Here is an 18,789-nt window from a genome sequence, read left to right as displayed (position 1 = left end):
ACAAAAAAAAACAAAAAAAAAACAACAATAAAAAAACAGAAGTTTTCAGTTGCAGGATGATACATTTTCTTAGATATTATCTTAAATTAAATATGTATATAATATAAGGGTTTGTACACGTCCTTCGCAGGGGTACAGGTAAGTCTGTAGACTTCTGCATAAGTCAACTATAAATCCCTCCTGAAAAACTGTGTCCGTATAGCGTTTATCCTCCGTCACTAAAAACCACAGATGCACCAATCAATCGCCCAAAGTTGGATTCAGCTGATTTCCCCCTGACACAACAAATACTGAAAAATCAGTCTTTTCTTAAGGCTATTCACTAAATGCTTCAAAAACATAAAATCCCATCATGTTCAGTCTCCTAGTGCATCGACCAAAACATGTACTTTGGCACGCATTTTTGCCATTTCTTCGTTTTTTTTCTTTTAAGTGCAAAGAAAAGATTGAAAAATGGGTTCAGATTTGAATTGGCAAGTCAGACCTCAAATAAAACTGGAAATCAGAAGCAGAAAAACTCAATAAGTGCCTTTTTAAAACTCAAAACGGGCTTGGAAAAAACATTCATCTGAGCAGCTTGACAGTGTAGCTTTTAACACATTAAGCAGTAAATTCATCAGCCAAATTCAGTGTAGTGCGGCAGCTTCTATTTCAAGAATTTGACCTGCTTTGGGGTCTTTGTTGTAGAGATACATTATATTTCCAAGATTCATAATGGATTGTTAAAAGAAAAACACAGCTTATTCCGATAAATATCTGTCCTAACAGTTCACATTTTGGTGAAAAATATTAACTTTTACAGGCTCCTATGTTATCTGTCTGCACCTGCAGCTGTTCATGTGTGCACCGCAGCAGTGGAGTGCATGACCCCATCTCCACCACTAATGGCCATGCTGTACTTCATAGCGTCTCTACTTCAGCGTCATTTACAGAGCAACATGCATAACGTTTGACCCAAACGCTTCTTTTGTAAAGCAACCCTACCGATAAACACAGTTTGTGATTCAAACTACGTGATTCCAGCTTTTATTACAGATCTTCATGTTCTGAAATCTAGATGCGAGAGAAGAAATAATCCCGCCTGCTGCTCCGTTAAAAACCCATAAGACATGACAGTCGGAGAGGATTTCATACGGAAAGAGTTCTTCGTGTGAGAAAGTGTTCAGTCGCTGCTTTCAGTCCTGTCAGCCTGACGGATGTGGGGAACCCGTCGCGTCTCCTTCTGCCTCGCGCCGCTGAGTGACAGTTCAGAGGACTCCGTAGTCCCTTAGCGACTTGAGCAGAACCGTGTCTCTTATGTCGGTGAAAACCTTGCGGATGTTGTTGGTGTCTGTGGCACAAGTGAAGTGTGGGTACATGGTCTTCCACACCCGGGTCTCTTGGTTCATGGAACGCTGCTCGTACATTTTGAGGATGTACTGCTTTGCTAGCTCAGCGTTCTGCTTCTCACCTGCAAGACGACGGTTGGAGGGAAAGACAAAAATCTGTGTTGAGTACCAGTAGGAGTTTAAAAAGCCAAAATACATCACAGAAAACCATTTATGTTTTGTTTTTTTGTTTTTTTAGGGGCATTAGATTGAATAAAACATCTTTAAGGAGGTACGACATTTTGAATTGAGCCACAGTCACCCCACATGTAGCACCGTTGAAGATATTATTCCTTAAAACGTCCTCATAATGTTCATATTCTGTAGCTACTTAGTTAAAAATCAAAGATAAAACCATTCATATCCTAGAATTATTTTCATTATTGTTTTACTCTAATTGCATATTTCAACTGATCGTTAAACCGATTATTTAAAAATAACAGAAGGTAAACATTTTCTTTCCTTATTGTTTAGACTTTATGTAGGATAAGGGGAAAATGTGTACAGTATCACAGAGCTGTCATTTGGTTTCAAAATCAATTCAAACTTTCCTCAAATACAATTTACGTTGAGTTTTATGTAAACTTGACTGGATTGAACCGAGTTGTTTCCTTTGACTGACCACAGCCAATCGAAACCAGCTCAGGACAGAGTCTGGATTCTCACCCCACATCAGTGTCTGACCTCACAGATGCACTTTCGGAAAAATTGTCCATGACCGAAGTTTGTGGGAAGTTTTCCCGGAAGAGCAGAAGCCATTGAAAGAAAACACGATTTGACTGGAAATATTTTTCGCCGTGGAAACAACGTGCCAAACATGCTGTGGACTCATGCAAATGGCCTGTGTAGCACTTTATCAAGTCCAGAGGAGTCCAAACGTAACAAACATTCACCTATTCGCACACATACTCTGGTGACTGGATGAACTCCCATCTCATGAATTTCAGATATTCTTCATTTAACGTTAATTGTTTTTCAGCGTTTTTATTTTTTTTCCAATTCTTATTTTGTCCTCAACTTGTTAACTTTTAATATTTCCTCAGCAGCTGCTGCATAATCTTCTGTCCTGCTCAAGGTCAAGGACTGGAGAGATAATGAATAAAATGTCTTTTTTGTTTATTTTAAATCTATTTGTGTGTAGACTTTGTCGTGAAATGTTTCGGGTCAGAGTAGCGCGTCCTGTTCAAACAGACAAGTTAATGAGTCTAAACAAGCAAGATGCGAAATGGCTAAAACGCCGTAACTAGAGGCTGAATTAAACACTGTCATTATATTGTTGTTTTTAATTGCTTAAGAGCAAGTGAAATCTAGTTTCTCAGTGTCAGAGAACGGCGTCGGGAAGCGAAGCTACTTAACAGCAGTGCTTTCAAATGCAGTTACAGCCGCAGTAATAAGGGCCACGCAGTCTCCACACAGGAACACAACAGCATGAGCAGCAAACAGCAGCCAGCGGTAGGAGCTGCTCGGAGTTGTCATTAAGGTTAAATTGACATCAAGAAGCTTGACCCTGTATGAGTCATTATTTTACCGTGCTAATGCTGCCGGTGAAACACAGTGGGTGCACTGCAGATGCACACAAGTGTTCGCTCACAGTCACTAAGTCTAACCCTAAGCCACCTGACACACAAACACACGCCTAATACGTACGGTACACCTGAAGGGGGGGTGTGGGGTGTTCGGGTGGTGGTGCAGGGCTGGCAGGGAACAAAATACCTGTCTGTAGTTGCCAAGGGAAACAGAGGGAGAGAGGGTGGAGGTGATGGAGTCGAGGGGGGAGCGATGAGACGCCATACAGCCTCTTTACACCAGCAGAACCGAAGGTAAGCTGATCAAGAGCACCTGAAGGCACCATTTATTACTGAGGACGGAGGGCAGGAGGAGACAGGAGAAGGAAGGAATGAAGAAAAGAGGAAAGAAAGGCAGAAGATAAAGAGGGAAGGCAAGGGTGGAAGAAGGAAGGAGAGAAAAATGCAGGAATGGAAAGCAGCAAAGATGAAGGGATAAAAGGAACAAAAAAAGGAGCAAAAATGAAGAGAAGCAAAAAAGTAAGGAGGAACATACAGAAAGAACTGACTGTGAAAAGAAGAGTGCAGAAACAAGAAAGGAAAGAGCAAAATAAAGTATGGAAAAGTAGAACGGGGAGGAGAAAAGCAAAACATGAATGATGGAAGAAGGAAATAATAAAGGAGCAATGTAAGAAAATAAGGAATAAAATATTTAAAAGGCAGAAGGTAGGGAAAGGAAGAAAACGAGTCAAGAAGGAAGCGGGGAGAAAGGGATGATAAAACAGGAAAAAAAGAGGGGAGGAAAGAAAATATAAAGGGAAGGACAGGAGCAATGAGCATAGGAAGGAAATGGAGAAAAGAAAAACAAAGTAGAAAGTCAGGAAGAAAAACGAAGACTGTAAGGAAAAATGGGAGATCGAGCAAACAACCATACAAAGAAGGGAAGAATGAAGGAAGGGAAATGGACGACAGAAAAGAAAGAGGAAGGACTATGGAATAAAAAAGCAGGGAGGGAAAAGGGAAGGCAGACAGAAAAAGGAAGGAGAAATGAAAATGTTGAGAAGGACAGAAAAATATGAACAGAAGTAAAAGATAAAGACTGAAAAGTGTGACGAAAGGAGAAAAAGATAAAAGAAGGGGCAAAAAGTAAAAACAGAAATGGAGGAAAGATGATTATGACAATAGCAAAGGAAGAAAGAAAGAAAGAAAGAAAGGAGGAAAGAAAGAAAGGAGGAGGAGGAAGAGGAAGAGTCGCAGTGGGGCTGAAATCACTTTGTCAATATTTTTGGTGAATAATTCATTATTTCTGCAGAACATTATGAGACGGTTACAAGTCAGAGGCAAATTGACCGGAGGACAAACGGCATCACAGCCCTCATGTCCCTGCAGTGGTCCTGTCCGCTCTGTGATGAGAATAAACAGCTGCCACTGCGCGCGCTGATGGCACTGAAATTGACTGATAACCTGTCTCTGACTCAACACTGGTGCAATTTCTGCTCTGGATGTTTGAACATTTTCCAGCAAGCTTAAGAAAAAATGCAGTCGTTTAGTAATGTCAGATTGCGCTCAAACTCAAGCACACACACAAAATAAGACGAGTTAAATTAGCAGCTGTTAAATAAAAAGAAAAAAAAAACACAGCTGCTAAACTTCTTAATCTCTTCTGATGAACTCCTAATTTCATCCGTTAAAGTCTCGTCGTTGTATTTGTGGCGGTAAATGAAAACCAAAAGCACATCTTAGAACAACGAACCTGTGAAACTGTCAAAGTATTTCCCCAGATCTGACGTCCGGATCTTGTCTTCCAGGATGTCAGTCTTGTTGAGGAAGAGGATGATGGAGGTGTTGTGGAACCAGGCAGAGTGGATGGTGGTGTAGAACAGAGCCAGGCTCTCCTGCATGCGGTTCTGAGGAACACACAGTCAGCTTAACATGTTTTTGGTTCTGCAGAAGACGTACATGTTTTTCTTTTCCACTTATCCCTTAATAACCAAATTTTCACAAGGAGCCAGAAAACATGAGCTGCAGCAAGTTTGGCTTTTTGGGTAGCTGAGGGCGAAACTGGAGGAAGGAATAATTTAAACAAAGCGCAAAGGGAAGAAAATGAGCAACAGACCAACATGGAGGTTAATGAATGCTGTGGGAGACCAAAAAGAGTCTGGGAGAGACAACAGGTTTAGTCGTAGCATGGGAGGGAAGAAGAGAGCACCAGGGGGCTGAGAGGAGAGCAGGACGTGTGTTGTACGACAGTGCCACCTGCAGGAGGAAGGATGCAATTACAAAAACAAAGAACTACAACTACAGATTACATCTAAATATATAAAAATAAATAAATAACACAGTAATACAGTAAAGTGTTAGTAAATTGCTTATTATTGAAGCATCCAAGTTAGGCTTATTGAGGACCTGGTGTTAATTATCTGCAGTGTTTTAGGGATTTTTTTTTTTATACACTGCTGGTCTTGGATTATAGATTATGAACAGTTTTTGTCAGACTTAAACATTTTACATAAGACAAACACACTAATGATTCTGGAGGCAGAGAAGACAACAAAACTACAAGAGGTGAAGCCTCATCCTGTCTGACTTGTCCTTCAGCCTGTGAGGTCATTCTAGGACTGGTTGGGTCAGATTTCAGGAGGGTCAAGTGCTGAGGCGTTTGTCTGCTTGTCAACAACAGGAAATGATGTTCAGGTTTTCTACAAAACTTTTCTTTTTTAGGCTTTAACTGATGAAACGTTATAAAATTGGAAATAAACAAAACATGAATTGATCTGTTTCCACATTTTTTTTAACTTAATACTTAAAACCTGGAAAAAGTGTCACGGCTGGCTGTGTGTTTGATTTTGTTGACTTGCTGGAAGACGAACCTCGGTTTGAAATCTGCTGTGACCTTTTATGAGTTTTCTCTAAAGGCTGCTACATATTTAGCTTCATTCATTGCCCCTTTAACTCTCACCAGTTTCCTTGTTCCAGCTCATGTCCCACATCATGACGCCGCCACCACTGTTAGCTTTCTGCTTCTCGTATCTTGGAAAGAACACACTAACGAGGTGACTTCTGAAGACAATTACTTCAACTGTATTTTATTTCAGGGTTTTGGAATAAAGAGGACCAAATGCAAATGAGCAACAACTTTCAGTTTTTTTTATCTGTAAAATATTTTTTGAGTTCTGCACCCTTGTCCTTCCAGGTCTAGGACAGATAAACACAGAAAAGTTTGTGAAGTACAAAGTATAAAATGTGCAAATAAAGCAGAGTTTTAATAAAGGCCTTTTGCAAAATCCTGAAAATCTGATGGAATATTTCATTCCGACTTTTCAAATGCTTCCCAAAGCTCAACATCACAAACAGTTCAAATAATCAAAACTTTTAACACTGCTCTAATCATCTGAAGCATCTGCTTTTAAAGCCGAAACCATTTCCGAGTCTCCATAATTAAGGAAATGCAGCAGATATGCATTGGAAATATGATATAAATATGATTTGAGAGAAGAAATGGATTCATAAAATAGCTCTTATATTATCCACTTCCTGCTTGAGCTAACAGAGTGAAGGGCGAAGAGAGCAAACTCTTCTTACGATGGTCTCTCTCTCCTCCAGGACCTGGTCGTACTCGCTGAGGGAGGCCAGGAAGATGAGCGAGGTCACGTTTTCAAAGCAGTGGATCCACTTCCGACGCTCCGATTTCTGGCCGCCAACATCCACAATCCTGAGGGAGGGAAGAAGAAAGAGAAGGGAAGATAAAGAAAGCCTGTCTGCATCACTGTGAAGGACTTATTGAGGACTGAAAAATGAACTCAAACTCTGAGGGTTTTGAAGAACACGAAAAAACTCTCCTGGAGAGTTGATCAGTGGTTAAAGTCGTCAAACTAACGGAGTAAGGCGGTCGTAGGAAAGGACACAGAAGAGAGAAAGGACCAAATTTTAGAAACGAAAATGGTAGGAGTGAAATAAAAAAATGTATTAATCAATGAAGAAACAAAAACAAAGTATGAAAGGTACAGTTACTAAAATACAAAATAACAAAGAAAAGAAGATAGAATGGCAGGGATTCAGAGGAGGGAAGTAAGGACACAACGAAGGAACGAAAAAATAAAATGGCAAAATTAAGGAAAAAGGGAAGAGCAAGAAAACAATAGGAGGGGATGAGGAAAGGGCAAATGTTGCATGAAAAGAAAACTAAAAAAGAAAGAAAGAAGAATGAAGGAGAAAGAATAAAACAAAGAAAAGCTTAAACAAAAATGAAGGAAAGAAGGAAGGTTTTACATAATCATGGCAGAGAAAAAAGAAAGGGAGAGTTAAACAAAAGGTCTTCATTGATAGAAATGGCATAAATAGCATTGATTGGAGAAAATGATTTAAAAACATTGTGAGCAAAGTGTTTGATCACAGGGAACTTAGATTCTTTTCACCAATGCATCTCACATTTTGCTTTTGCTAATTTCATTTGATTAACAGCATTGATTATGGATTATGGTGCTTTAATGTTCAGCCAATATGGAAGGAAATTCACACACAAAAAAAGAAAAAGCCCTGCTGCTGACTGAAAACCAGAAACATGGCATACAGTAGTAAGAACAAACATTGTTTCTTGACACTTTTTTTTTTTTTGTCGCTGTTCAAACCAGTCAAGTTGTATTTAAGAATCGTGTCATTAATTATTGGGGCAGAAAAACAATGAATTATGTGGAACTGTCCCAGTTCTCACAGATCATTCTCACGCCTACAAACTCTGACGAAGCTGCAAAAAACCAGGCGGCGAATTTAGGACGTTCTTCACACTGACGATATGTGACGCCTCCGACCGTTCGCTGTGTCAGAAGGGAAGCAGACACCTCCTCCAGTTTTCAAAAAAAAAAATAAATAAATAAATCTAATATAAAAACAGGAAAAAAGCTAGCAACAAGAAAAATAAGAATTATGTTTAAAATATGTCCAGGACGGGCTACTCATTCCCTTTTAAAGCTGCTCGGTGTTTGTGTCGCCCGTGAAGGTTTAAACCTTTAATGGTAGAAACCCTCATATGTGGGATTTGGATCAAAATCAAACACAAAATGGACACTTCACCTCTCAGCACAAACTCTGCAGAGAGGCAATTAGAAACGTGATCCTACTGTGTCCAAGCAGACGCGAGCAGACAAAGCCTCAACAGTATTCCGTGAATAGCGCTGGTATTGGATTTGTCCCTGTGAGAGGGCGGTAATGTGAGGCCCGGCCACCTTAGCGTGATGTTCTTGATGGTGAAGGAGTAGTCGTGGATGCCCGTAGTGGGAAACCGAACACGCAGCACGTCCTGCTCCGTGGGGATGTAATCGTGGGCCGAGATCCGCTCCAAGTTGTTCAGGTAGCTGAAAGACAGAGAGACTTGATGAAAACCCTGCCGCTGTTTGCTTTACATGAAGCTTTTGTAAGACAAACTGATAGTAACAGGAGACAAGTGATGAATTGGTGAGGGAAGAAGAAGTGTGATTAAAAAACACAAGAGGCGGGTGGGGAGAGCCCACGTTGACCTGTGTGCAAACAGCATCTTTATGGCCGTTGTTGAAACAAGCTGTCATTAGCCAGTGTTGACCGACTGTCCCTTATCGAGCACACATCACGATGACAGAGCTGCTGGGAAAACAGGACGGCGCAGCAATAGCAAAGAGGGACTAAAGAGAACCGGCCGGACCCGGGCTGTGTTCTGATCCTCTGAGCGTCGGGCTCACACCTACTGCTATACGTTACACCGTGACGAGAAACAGGCGGTAAACTCTGCACTCTGACATTTAGAGCTGCGTGATCCCACAAAAACACAGAGTTGGCTCAGGAAGACGCCCTGTAGTGTTGAAACACACAGCAAATCTGTGACGGTTTTGCTTCTCGGGGTGAAACTGGGAAAGAAAAGAAGAAGACTCAAATTTCATTTCAGAAATCGAAAACCAAAAAGAATAAACAATTAATTTTGAATCAAATTTATTCAAACATAGAAATTAAATGTGTTTCTATTTGTTAATATCTAATTTGATAATCAGTTTCCAAAATAAGCAAGCATGATTATGATTTTTTTTTTCCTAACAACTAATATGTTTAATAGATCTATGAATCAAAACTACAAATTCCCATCATTTTCAGTCCACGAAGATCCAGTATGATGTATTTTAAATCTCTGTTTTTGAGGTTAATACAAAATTAATTACTGCTTTATTTCTACATTTCTAAAGGTTTAAGTCTGGAGACATGGAGGATATTGAAGAAGGTTAATTTTGTGTCCAGTGAAACATTTTTGTTTTGATTTGGTCATACACATTGAATGATGACCAGTTTTCTAGTACTCAGATTTGTGTCAATGTCCTGCTTTTTCAAAAAGTTGTTATTGGTGCCCAGAAAATGCCCACAGCATCACTGTTCCTACACCATACTTATCAAAGGCAGACAGTAATAATAATAAAAAAAAAAAAAACTTTCACGTTTTATCACTCCAGGGGGAAATAGTTGTGACACCAGTAAATTTACTAAAACAACCATTTCTTAACGTGGTATTCATACTTTGAGGCGCAGTCTTCTGGTAAGACTTTTCACATTTCTGACATTGCAGAGGCACTTCATCACGCCACTACCTCTCATTCCCAGTCCAGTCACACTGACTGCAGCTCATTTTTCTCCTCCAGAATAAGCATGTTTTGGTTTTACTCACTACTCGGTGGAGTCCAGGAGCTGATACTCGCAGCGACGGCTGTAACAGATCCGTATTCCTTGGTCTGACCAGAGGCGGCGGATGGCATCCACGTATCTCCTCTCCAGGTGGACGATGTGCATCGTGTTCACATCCTGCAGCCACCTGGCGAACCTCTAGAGAGCAAACATCGGACGGGGAGAGAAGCGTTTCAGATGCTTGCAAAGACATGGACTACGACGACAATTATCGATCTCTCAATATAATTGATACTAGAAAAATAAACGATTCAGAGATACTCATTTGCCAAAGAACTGCAAGCAAGTTTCAAACCCTGCTAACATTGCAAGTACGTCCAGGAAAACCTGAGCGACGCTCTTTTTCCGGCTGATTGGAGATTATTTCTCCATGACGCAGAGGATCCCACATGCTGACATTGCAACACTGACGTTTGAGAGCAACTGGACAAGTTCAGTGAAACTCCTGCATCTGCAGCAGTGACGCAGTAAACCTCCTGTACAACAAAACCTAACAATATCTGCTTAAATATTAAGTTCCTGGACACAAACAACCCAGTCGGTACCACTCGTCTGCGGCACAAATTAATGCAGCAAGATGTTAATCAGTGGACGACCGTCTGCTAAATATTGTCTGTTTTAAAACAATAAAACAGACAAGAGCAAACTACCTTGCTGCTGTTCTGACAAATTATCAGAAAGACAGAAATTGCGCAAGAGTGCTGCTAAATACATTTGCATGTAGCAGATCCTTGTTTATGCTGTAAAAATAATATGCTGTGTAGAACAAATTGACAGTCAAATGGATGCATACAGTAGAAAACTAAAGATAAGTATTTCTAATAACATTTTTAAAATTGCAGAACTGAATCAAAACTACACAAGGATAATAACATTGACGCTAAATGTTATCTTGTCTACTTTCTCCAAACAGTGACGTCCAACGTAAAATACATATATTTTTCTAATTCAGCTTAATTGTTCAATTATTTTTGGTTGTGCCCTAACTATGTAAATCAAACATTTTTAGTCATATTGTCATTAATCATAGTTTTACTCTCAACCAGGAAGAAGCCTTTACTCAAAAAATGTTCCCACGGTATTGAAAACGGTATCAAATATTTTTCGTCGTATCGGTATCGAGTTCGAAATAGTCTTGTGACAACTCCTTTAAATTGAAAGACAGATCAACACTTTCTGCCTATTTAGTCCTCTAATGGTTTCCTATTAGGAAGCTAATAGGAAACCATTAGCTCTCTGTCTTCATGTAGATGCTGCAGGCTTTTTTCCGACCACAAAAGGATGTGTGTGTTTTTGTTTGAGTCATAAATGCCTTTTTCTCATTGCATGCACAATCCAATCAGTCATTAAAGTGTTTTTTTTTTTACCTGATGCCTTCACACCTGTGTTTATATGTGAGCATTCAAGTGTAACCAAGAGCAACCATGCGTATTTATGCTGGCCGACATTTATGTGTGGGGCTCTACCTCGTTCTCAGGGCTGGTGTAAGGGATTCTGAGCGTGTTCATGGCTCCAGTCATGGCTTTGATGGCAGTGAAGATGTTCTGGTAGATACACTTAGCGAAGGATTTCCGCTCCTCTTCGGAGAAGCCTCGGCCGTGGATGATTTTCATCTGTCGGAGGAAGGTGGTTTTCCCACTTTCTCCAGTTCCTGAAGAAGCAATAGCAATGGTTGGTAATAAGTAGGATTATTAAGTGAGCTATATTTAATTCCTTCACCATTATTAATGTCAGCCATGTCTGTAGTAATGTCTTCTCTTTTACATGATACATTGCTCTGGTTTTCTGCCACGCTCTAGACAAATAGATTATGCAATGAACCAAAAACAAAAAGGGCCAGATTTTGAAATTTTAAAATTTTCTCTCAATCAGTTCTGATTGGTCAAAATTTATTCTACCAAAAACCAAATTTAAAGAAACGTCTTTGTTGCCATTGGAGACATATGCACTAAAAGGATCTCATTTCTGCTCAGTAATCAACAGCATTTGCCATGATGTTTAGTTTCAGACTGATTTTCTCATCAAGTTTTGAGAAATTCAAAATTTGCAACATTTCTCTTGTCACATATTTTATGTGACTACTGCCACCTACCTTCACCCTGAAATGGTACATAAATGCTATGGCTTTTTGCACCCTTCTCCTGACTGATATCTTTATACAATGAAACCCTTTTGATTCTTTGTAAGTTGTCCTATGGCTTGGATATCTTATTATATCAGCAGAACTTTATTTCAAAATTCATAAAAAAATAAATAAATAAATACAAATTCTGGTCCAAGGGGCTGCAGACATGAGCAACCAGCTCACTGCAGCTTTTTATTTTTCTATGCTTTCCTCTAATACATTTTTGTTTGTTTGTTTTGCACTTGAATTGCGCAAGGTACGATGGCATGTGAAAAAATATTTTGAATTTACTTTTCAAATACAAATGTTTAAATCCCACAGACCTGGGGTGTGTATACATTGAGCTGTATAGTCAGAGACAAGAGGTTTTAGTTTTCAGAGAGCATCTCCAGTTTCAGTAAAGAAGGTAGGAACTCTTACTTATAAGATTAGACCTAAAAGCTTCCGCTTTTGATAAAGCTGGCTCTAATGAACCATGTCTCCATTGGAGAGCTGAGCAGCGTTTTCTTCACGCAACCCTTTTATTATGGATTTTAAGAGGGGTTTTATGAGGGAGCAAAGTCAGAAAGATAGCGAAGATATAAAAAATATCATTACCCCCACTACCGCAATGATTAGCACTGCTGCGGGTTAATGAGGTCTGAGCAGCCTCCACCTAGGTGACATCATGCAAATGTTTCAAATGCATTTTGTTTGATTTGCGGTCATTAAGAGAGAAGCAGCGCCTTCAGGTTCTGTTGCTTCAGGTTTCCCTTCCCTTCCTTTTAATACCTGGTTGTTCACTTCATCAGTGAACTGAATCGGTCCCACAACTCAGATCCCCTACGCGAGAAGGGTCTTTGGAGTGAGCACATCTCTAATAATGACTTTCTACAAGCCTGTTGTTGCCTTTCCAATTCGTTTTTGTTGTTGTTTGCTGGGGAGCAGGCAGCTCCAACCAGGAGAGGAGACTAAAGAAGAGCCCTGCACTTTTTTTTCTGTCTTTGCAAGTTGCTTTAACAATTGAATTTCCCTGCTGTGGGGTCAATAAAGTCAAGTCCTATCTTCTCTTATCGTATCTTCCATGACTGTCTGGCCGGAGATGTTTACACTGTAAGGAAAAGACTTTGATTTCCAAACCTGACTGTGGCGCCTGGTGTGAGTCTGACTGGACCACTCAAAAGTAGAGGAGGTTTAGAAACTGAATTTTCAAGTGTTTTTTTCTATTATTTCACTTTGAGTTTGATTGAAACTATTCACGTACATAGATTTAGATTGAAAATACTTTTAAGATATTTTCTTTCAACAGGGAATTTTGTTTCGGAGACAAGCATCCTTTACAGACAATAAAGCAATGCAAAAAGAATTTGGAAAAAAAATATATATATATATATTTCTGAAAAGTCTTTACTGGTTCTACAGCAATCAGGTATTTGCAGATCAGCTTTTTGAATGTTTTCAGTGGAACTTGAACAATATATTTTTGGTGATGAGCTCTTGACGCGTCAGGTTGGAAAGCCTTTCCATCACCCTAATCTATGCAGATAAAAACAACCCAAGAGGCGGCGAAGCAGAACAATAACAAAACAACTTCAGCCTTTTACATCACAAACTGATTGTCATCTTTGCTTTTTTTTTTTTTTAATTCCTGTTTAACTGAAAACATCACAGTGGCAATGACCTGACTTTAGCATCAGGCACAAATACTCTGCAGTTTCTCATAATACTTGTCAAACAGATCTTATCTCACCTTATGCACACCTGGACTTTTTTTTGTGTGCTAGACTGAAGCTTCTGACTAGACTGTCTCTGATGTTAAAATTTCACAAAACTTAACTCAAAACAGGGACAGAGAAAATGAGGTTAAAATGCTGTGAAGACCTGAACAAAAGTGGGACACTTGGTCTCTTTCCTGTCCTCTCGTCCCCCAGTCAGTCACTGCAGATGGACGCTCATACTAAGGCTTGATATTCTGTGAGTTTCTTTCTGTTAAAATGGACTGATCCCTCCAACCAGCACCTCGTACTTGCTCACCATGCGCTACGGCACTGAAGTAAAGGTCTTGATATATCAAGGTTTCCCTACGTTTTTACGAAGCTGAAGTTGGTTTCCAATTCCAGCTTCCGATAGCTAAAGGGCGATTCCACTTAATTTTTCACAACCTTCCGCATCATTAATCGACTGTAGTTTAAAATCTACTACACCTAGACACTTCAAACCTGGACTAGATTATTCTGCTCTAATAGCAGAATATTTAAAACCATGTTTGGAATTTGTGAAACCTTTTTCTGATTTGTGAAAACTCAATAAAGTTAGATTTTCACCATTTTTTGGCACCTCTTTCATTACTAGAACTGCTCTAATTAAAAAACTACAACTCTTAGACTCTTCAAACCTGGACTATATTATTCTCCCCCTTCAAGCAGAATATTTAAAACCATGTTTGGGATTTGTGAAACCTTTTTCTGATTTGTGATCATATTTTATTTATCACTACAGAAGGGTTCAGTGAAAGCGCATATGAAACTGGTGGGTTCGGTACCTCAAAAAAGGTTAAGAACCACTGTTCTAGAAATACAGTGAACTGACTTGTTATTGCTCTCATGAACTTTATGTGACCCAGAACACAGAGCCATTCTCTTTCCTTAATTCTGCTAACATTGAAAACAAATATAAAACAGATACACTGATTGAGACGTTAGGTGGGCATGCAAAGCAGATTCTAAACGTTGCATTTCCGGTGTAAAATGTGGTCTAAGAGGAAATCAGTGTCGTCCTCCACCACATGCATTTCCCCAGGGAAACAGGTTCCATCTGATTCCTCCTCATTTTATAATCCCTGTCATCTTTTCTGCCCATTTTTCTGTAGCTTCTCCGTGTTCAGCCTCCTGTTAACCACTGGTTCATATTCCAGCAGTAAATTACTTTGAATATTTCTGTGGAGACTTTGAAGTGTAACAGCAGGTCAAAGTGTCCAGACCGAATACAAACTGCTACGTTCTTCATCCTTCAGACATTTTCTTACTCCGTTGCCAGCCGGTATATTTTGTGGTTTTGATTGTTTCAGGTTGGACTTTTTCAGGAAATGTGGCTTTATCGCTGTAAAAAATGTCTACCAGCAGTAATTTGGCTTGAATTTTAATCGTAATTTGATATAAATGAGGATCAGAAACTAAATAATTGGAATGCAGTACCGTTTTCAAATAATAATTTACCAATAAATCATGTTGTCCACAAGATTTAAGCATTTTCATTATGAGCAGGTTGCTTTAGTACAATTGAGCCCAAAATGATTCACTCCTCTGACAGATTTTGGGTATAAATAGTGAATCGTCTGTACTTGTATCGTGCTTTAACAAGTCCAGAAGTCCCTACGGTGCTTTACACCACATTCACCCATTTACGAACATTCACACACTGATGAATACAATAAACTTGTGTCCAGTAGTTTACATTCAAGGGTAAAAAAAAAATGGAGGTACAAACATGGTGGAAACGTGAGACTAACGTTTCCACCATGTTAAAATTACATTTTTGCAATGTAAAAAAAATAAAACCGTGATAAAAAAAGGTTTGCTTCATTTCATGTAAAGTGTATGCTTTAATATGTAAAATATAAAAAAAAATAGGAGGGAAATGACATAAATGCACAAGTGACCATCCAGCATTCAGTCTTCAGTTTTTAGAACAAAACATCACAATTACTCAGGCGTTTTAAAGATTTTATGAACAATAGATCTTAAAGGCAATGTTATATTTCACATTTCAAACCTTAATTTTTTATTTTTGCTGCATGTCACTACACACTAAGTGATGTTTATATGAGCTGATAACCAGGCCATTTAAAAGCCTCATTAAAGCTCTGAAGAAAACCAATTATTCAACGAGTTCCTCGAAGCAAACTGAGAAACAACACATGAAATATCAATAAAATGCTTTTGGGTGATGGCTTTTATTCAGAGGAATGAAGGGACTGGCAATCCGTAACATGACACCAGCACAGTTTATCGACAGGATCTACAGCGTCTCATCAAAACGACCTCTTCAAGCCGGAGACGATCTCCGAACTTGTTAATTTTTGCTGCTGCGCTTCCCAAACAACACCTTCCAAGAATGATTCACCGAGCAGCAGGAAGTTGTGTGAAACGCTATCAAGATTTTACAGACAGCCCTGTTCCCTTAAACAAACATTTGTTTTCTGTCTCGTCACACAGTCACTCGGCCAATAAGACTGGGAAATAATTTGATGTTATTGTTTACAGGATCTCTACAGTGTCAGGATTTTCCCTAATCCTGGTTCATTCCTGTTATCTTTTTAGCTTGCTAATATTGGACAGAAATACAACCCTGGTGCGTCATTTCACACGTGAGTTATGCTACTTTCAATGGGTCAAATTAATGTATTCAAGTTTCTCAGTCTTTTTTCTGACAGTCATAATAAAGACAAACAATACTGCTAAATGTAGATGGAGCAGAAGTTGACATCACTCATTAATATTGACAATAGTACAAAGAAGTAGTCTTCAGCTTAAAGGCTCAAAGAAATCGTAAATATCTTCTTCTACAGAGCTTTACATCAGCAAACAATTAGAAAACAATCTAACAAAATGTCGGAAAAACTGCAAATAGTGAAGCTATGACGGACACATATTTGGGGAATCTTTTCTGAGCACCACAACCAGGAGTCCTACACATTTCTTATTTCTTTCGGGATGGATGGAGAGACAGACGGTTGTAAAGAAAGGGTGGAAAGATTAATGAATGGATGGAACAAGGATGGGGAAATCGACAGACAGATGGCTAAAAAATTATACATTGGTAGATGGAAAACTGCACAGAGAGCCGAATGTATAAATATAAAGATTGATTAATGGAGTGGTGGACAGAGAGAAGACTAAATGGGACAAATAGTAGGACAGGTTAATGGGCAGAACATTGAGACAAAAAGAGACAGCGCCTCAAGTGTGCAAATGTTTGCTTTTTCAAATTTTTAATTTTGTTTTAAGTTATCCAGACATGGAAAGCACTTGAAGTAAGTAACTAAAATTGTATTTGCATTGCACCTTTCGCAGATAAAATCACAAAGAGCATTAAAAAACATGTAGGAAAAACAGATCAAAATAACATCAAATTGATTAAACGTCTGTCTGTGTAAATATTTTTTTTAGCTGTATTTAAATTCTAAATAAATTCTAGTATAACAGAGGGCCTAGCAGAAAAATTTCCTGCTTCAAAAAATGTGCCCAAATATTCAGAACCAACCTGAACTTTTCTGGTTTACAAGTAGGAAGAACGATCGCATCAGGAAACGTCGGCTGACCGAAGACAAAAGCTTCAAAACAGCCATAACTTTGCATCAATGTACAGCACAGAGCCACACACGTGCAATCTCAGCTCTAATTATTTTTAACAGTTTGTACCAGTTCATTTTTTTTTTTTTTTAATTTGTTATCTATCTAAATTTAATCATCAGGGTGAAACACTGCCCCTGTCAGCAGGACCCCAAGTTGTTTAACCAATCCTTGCACACAGATTTCAGGGATGTGTGTGTCCAAACGCTGCTTTCAGGTGTACAGCCAGGCCTAATCCAGATCATTCTTCACATACCCTCAAAGTGACACATGCCTTACATAGTTTCAGCCTCATTTCGCGCAGCTGCCAAACAAACAGAGCAGTTTGCGGCTGAACACAGGATAATCCTGGGCGTCATCCCCACATCCTTTAATTGCATTTCGCAATTGCCCGTAACTTTCTTCTTCGTGCCTTTTGCTTTGATTTTGTGCCGTCGTGTGTTTGAACTCCGGTGCGGCGTTGCTGTTACTCACCCAGCAGCAGGATTTTAATCTCTCGTCTCTCCTTCTTCTTCTGCTGCCTGAGGATCCTCTTGATCTCTTTGTCCACAGCGATGGCGGTCTTCTCATCCTCCGACAGACAGCACACGCAGGTGCGGTAGATCCAGTCACAGCACCCCGCCATGGACAAAACTTAGAAAATCCACCTGTTACCAGAATAATCACATGCTATAAACCAGAACTTATAATTGTATGTTATAAACTAGGGCGTCGCTTTAATTTTGACTCAACTTGCCATGATTTATTCCATCACACATTGAGGATATTTAATTAAAACTCTCTATACAGACTCGGTTCACTTTAAACCGTTTAAAACCTTTACAGTGGTGTTGTGTTTTTAACTTTGAAGCTTTTTACAGCGTTTGTTTTAGACAAACAACCAGAGCGAACCTAATTATCCTGTTTCTTTTAAAGGCCAAGGTGGACTTCAGCTACTTAAGCGTATCTCCTTACCTCCAATCAGAGCTTCAAACTTCCTGGAGATGGTACAGGCACAGGCTCCGACTGCTTTACGCAATCCATTTCCCACCCAGTCTTCCCCTCTCCTCTCTCCTCTCTCCTCCTGCCAGCTACCCGCGAACACCTGCCGTCATTCCCTCCAGCTGATGCCGGGTTTCAGCGTCTTTCTCCCGGTCAACCCGCTCTGGAAGGTCTGCCGCGCCTACACAGGAATGCGCCGTCTCCCCTGATCCGTTGAGCGCTCTGTGAAACTGGAATGCGCGCAGCGTGAAAGCGCAGCAAATTTAAGCGGAAAACACGCAAAACCCGTCTCCACAATAAGAGCGTACGGCTTCCATTCAGTGAGCCATAGTGTGTGTTCTTTATTTAACCAGGAAAAGTAACTGATGGAGATTAAAAGAATCTCTTTTCCAAGAGTGACAGCAGCATAAAACACATATAAAATCTAAAATACAAGACCAAATACACAAAAAACACAACCAAGAAAAATCTCACAATTACACATTAGGGCAGTTTCAGAAGAACAAGAGCGCTGATCTCTCGGTCATTGGAATTGATTTAAATTACCCCAAGGAACAAGACATGATAACTTTAAGTTCCTCTCCAAATTATTCCAGGTGGCAGGGGTGGAAAACTTTAAAAGCCTTTTTTATCAAGATCATTTCTGACCTATGATGTCCTGAGAGTGTAGGCTGTAAATGGCTGAAATTTCTAGGCAAAACTGATCATAAATATGTAGATGTAAATATGTAGATTCATTTATAAAATGAAAACCAGCATGTGGGAAAGTCTGCAGTCAGAAAAAA

The 18,789-nt window shown here is 39.5% G+C and overlaps 1 protein-coding gene across 1 annotated transcript; it reads right to left on the bottom strand.

Moving 5' to 3' along the window:
- Positions 1-440: 440 nt before the first annotated feature.
- LOC103156871 (guanine nucleotide-binding protein subunit alpha-11-like) lies at positions 441-18,235 on the bottom strand. Its single transcript, XM_007579068.2, has 8 exons — positions 17,978-18,235; positions 17,498-17,670; positions 11,035-11,219; positions 9,552-9,706; positions 8,095-8,223; positions 6,455-6,584; positions 4,626-4,779; positions 441-1,450 (listed from the first exon to the last, which is right to left on the bottom strand). Exons 2-8 carry the CDS (start codon positions 17,646-17,648, stop codon positions 1,248-1,250), a joined length of 1,107 nt encoding a protein of 368 aa, XP_007579130.1. The 5' UTR covers positions 17,649-17,670; positions 17,978-18,235; the 3' UTR covers positions 441-1,247.
- Between the last annotated feature and the right edge of the window lie 554 nt (positions 18,236-18,789).

This window comes from Poecilia formosa, unplaced genomic scaffold, assembly GCF_000485575.1.
Source record: "Poecilia formosa unplaced genomic scaffold, Poecilia_formosa-5.1.2 Scaffold507, whole genome shotgun sequence".
Taxonomy (NCBI): domain Eukaryota; kingdom Metazoa; phylum Chordata; class Actinopteri; order Cyprinodontiformes; family Poeciliidae; genus Poecilia; species Poecilia formosa.
This window is presented reverse-complemented; position numbering and strand designations above follow the sequence as displayed.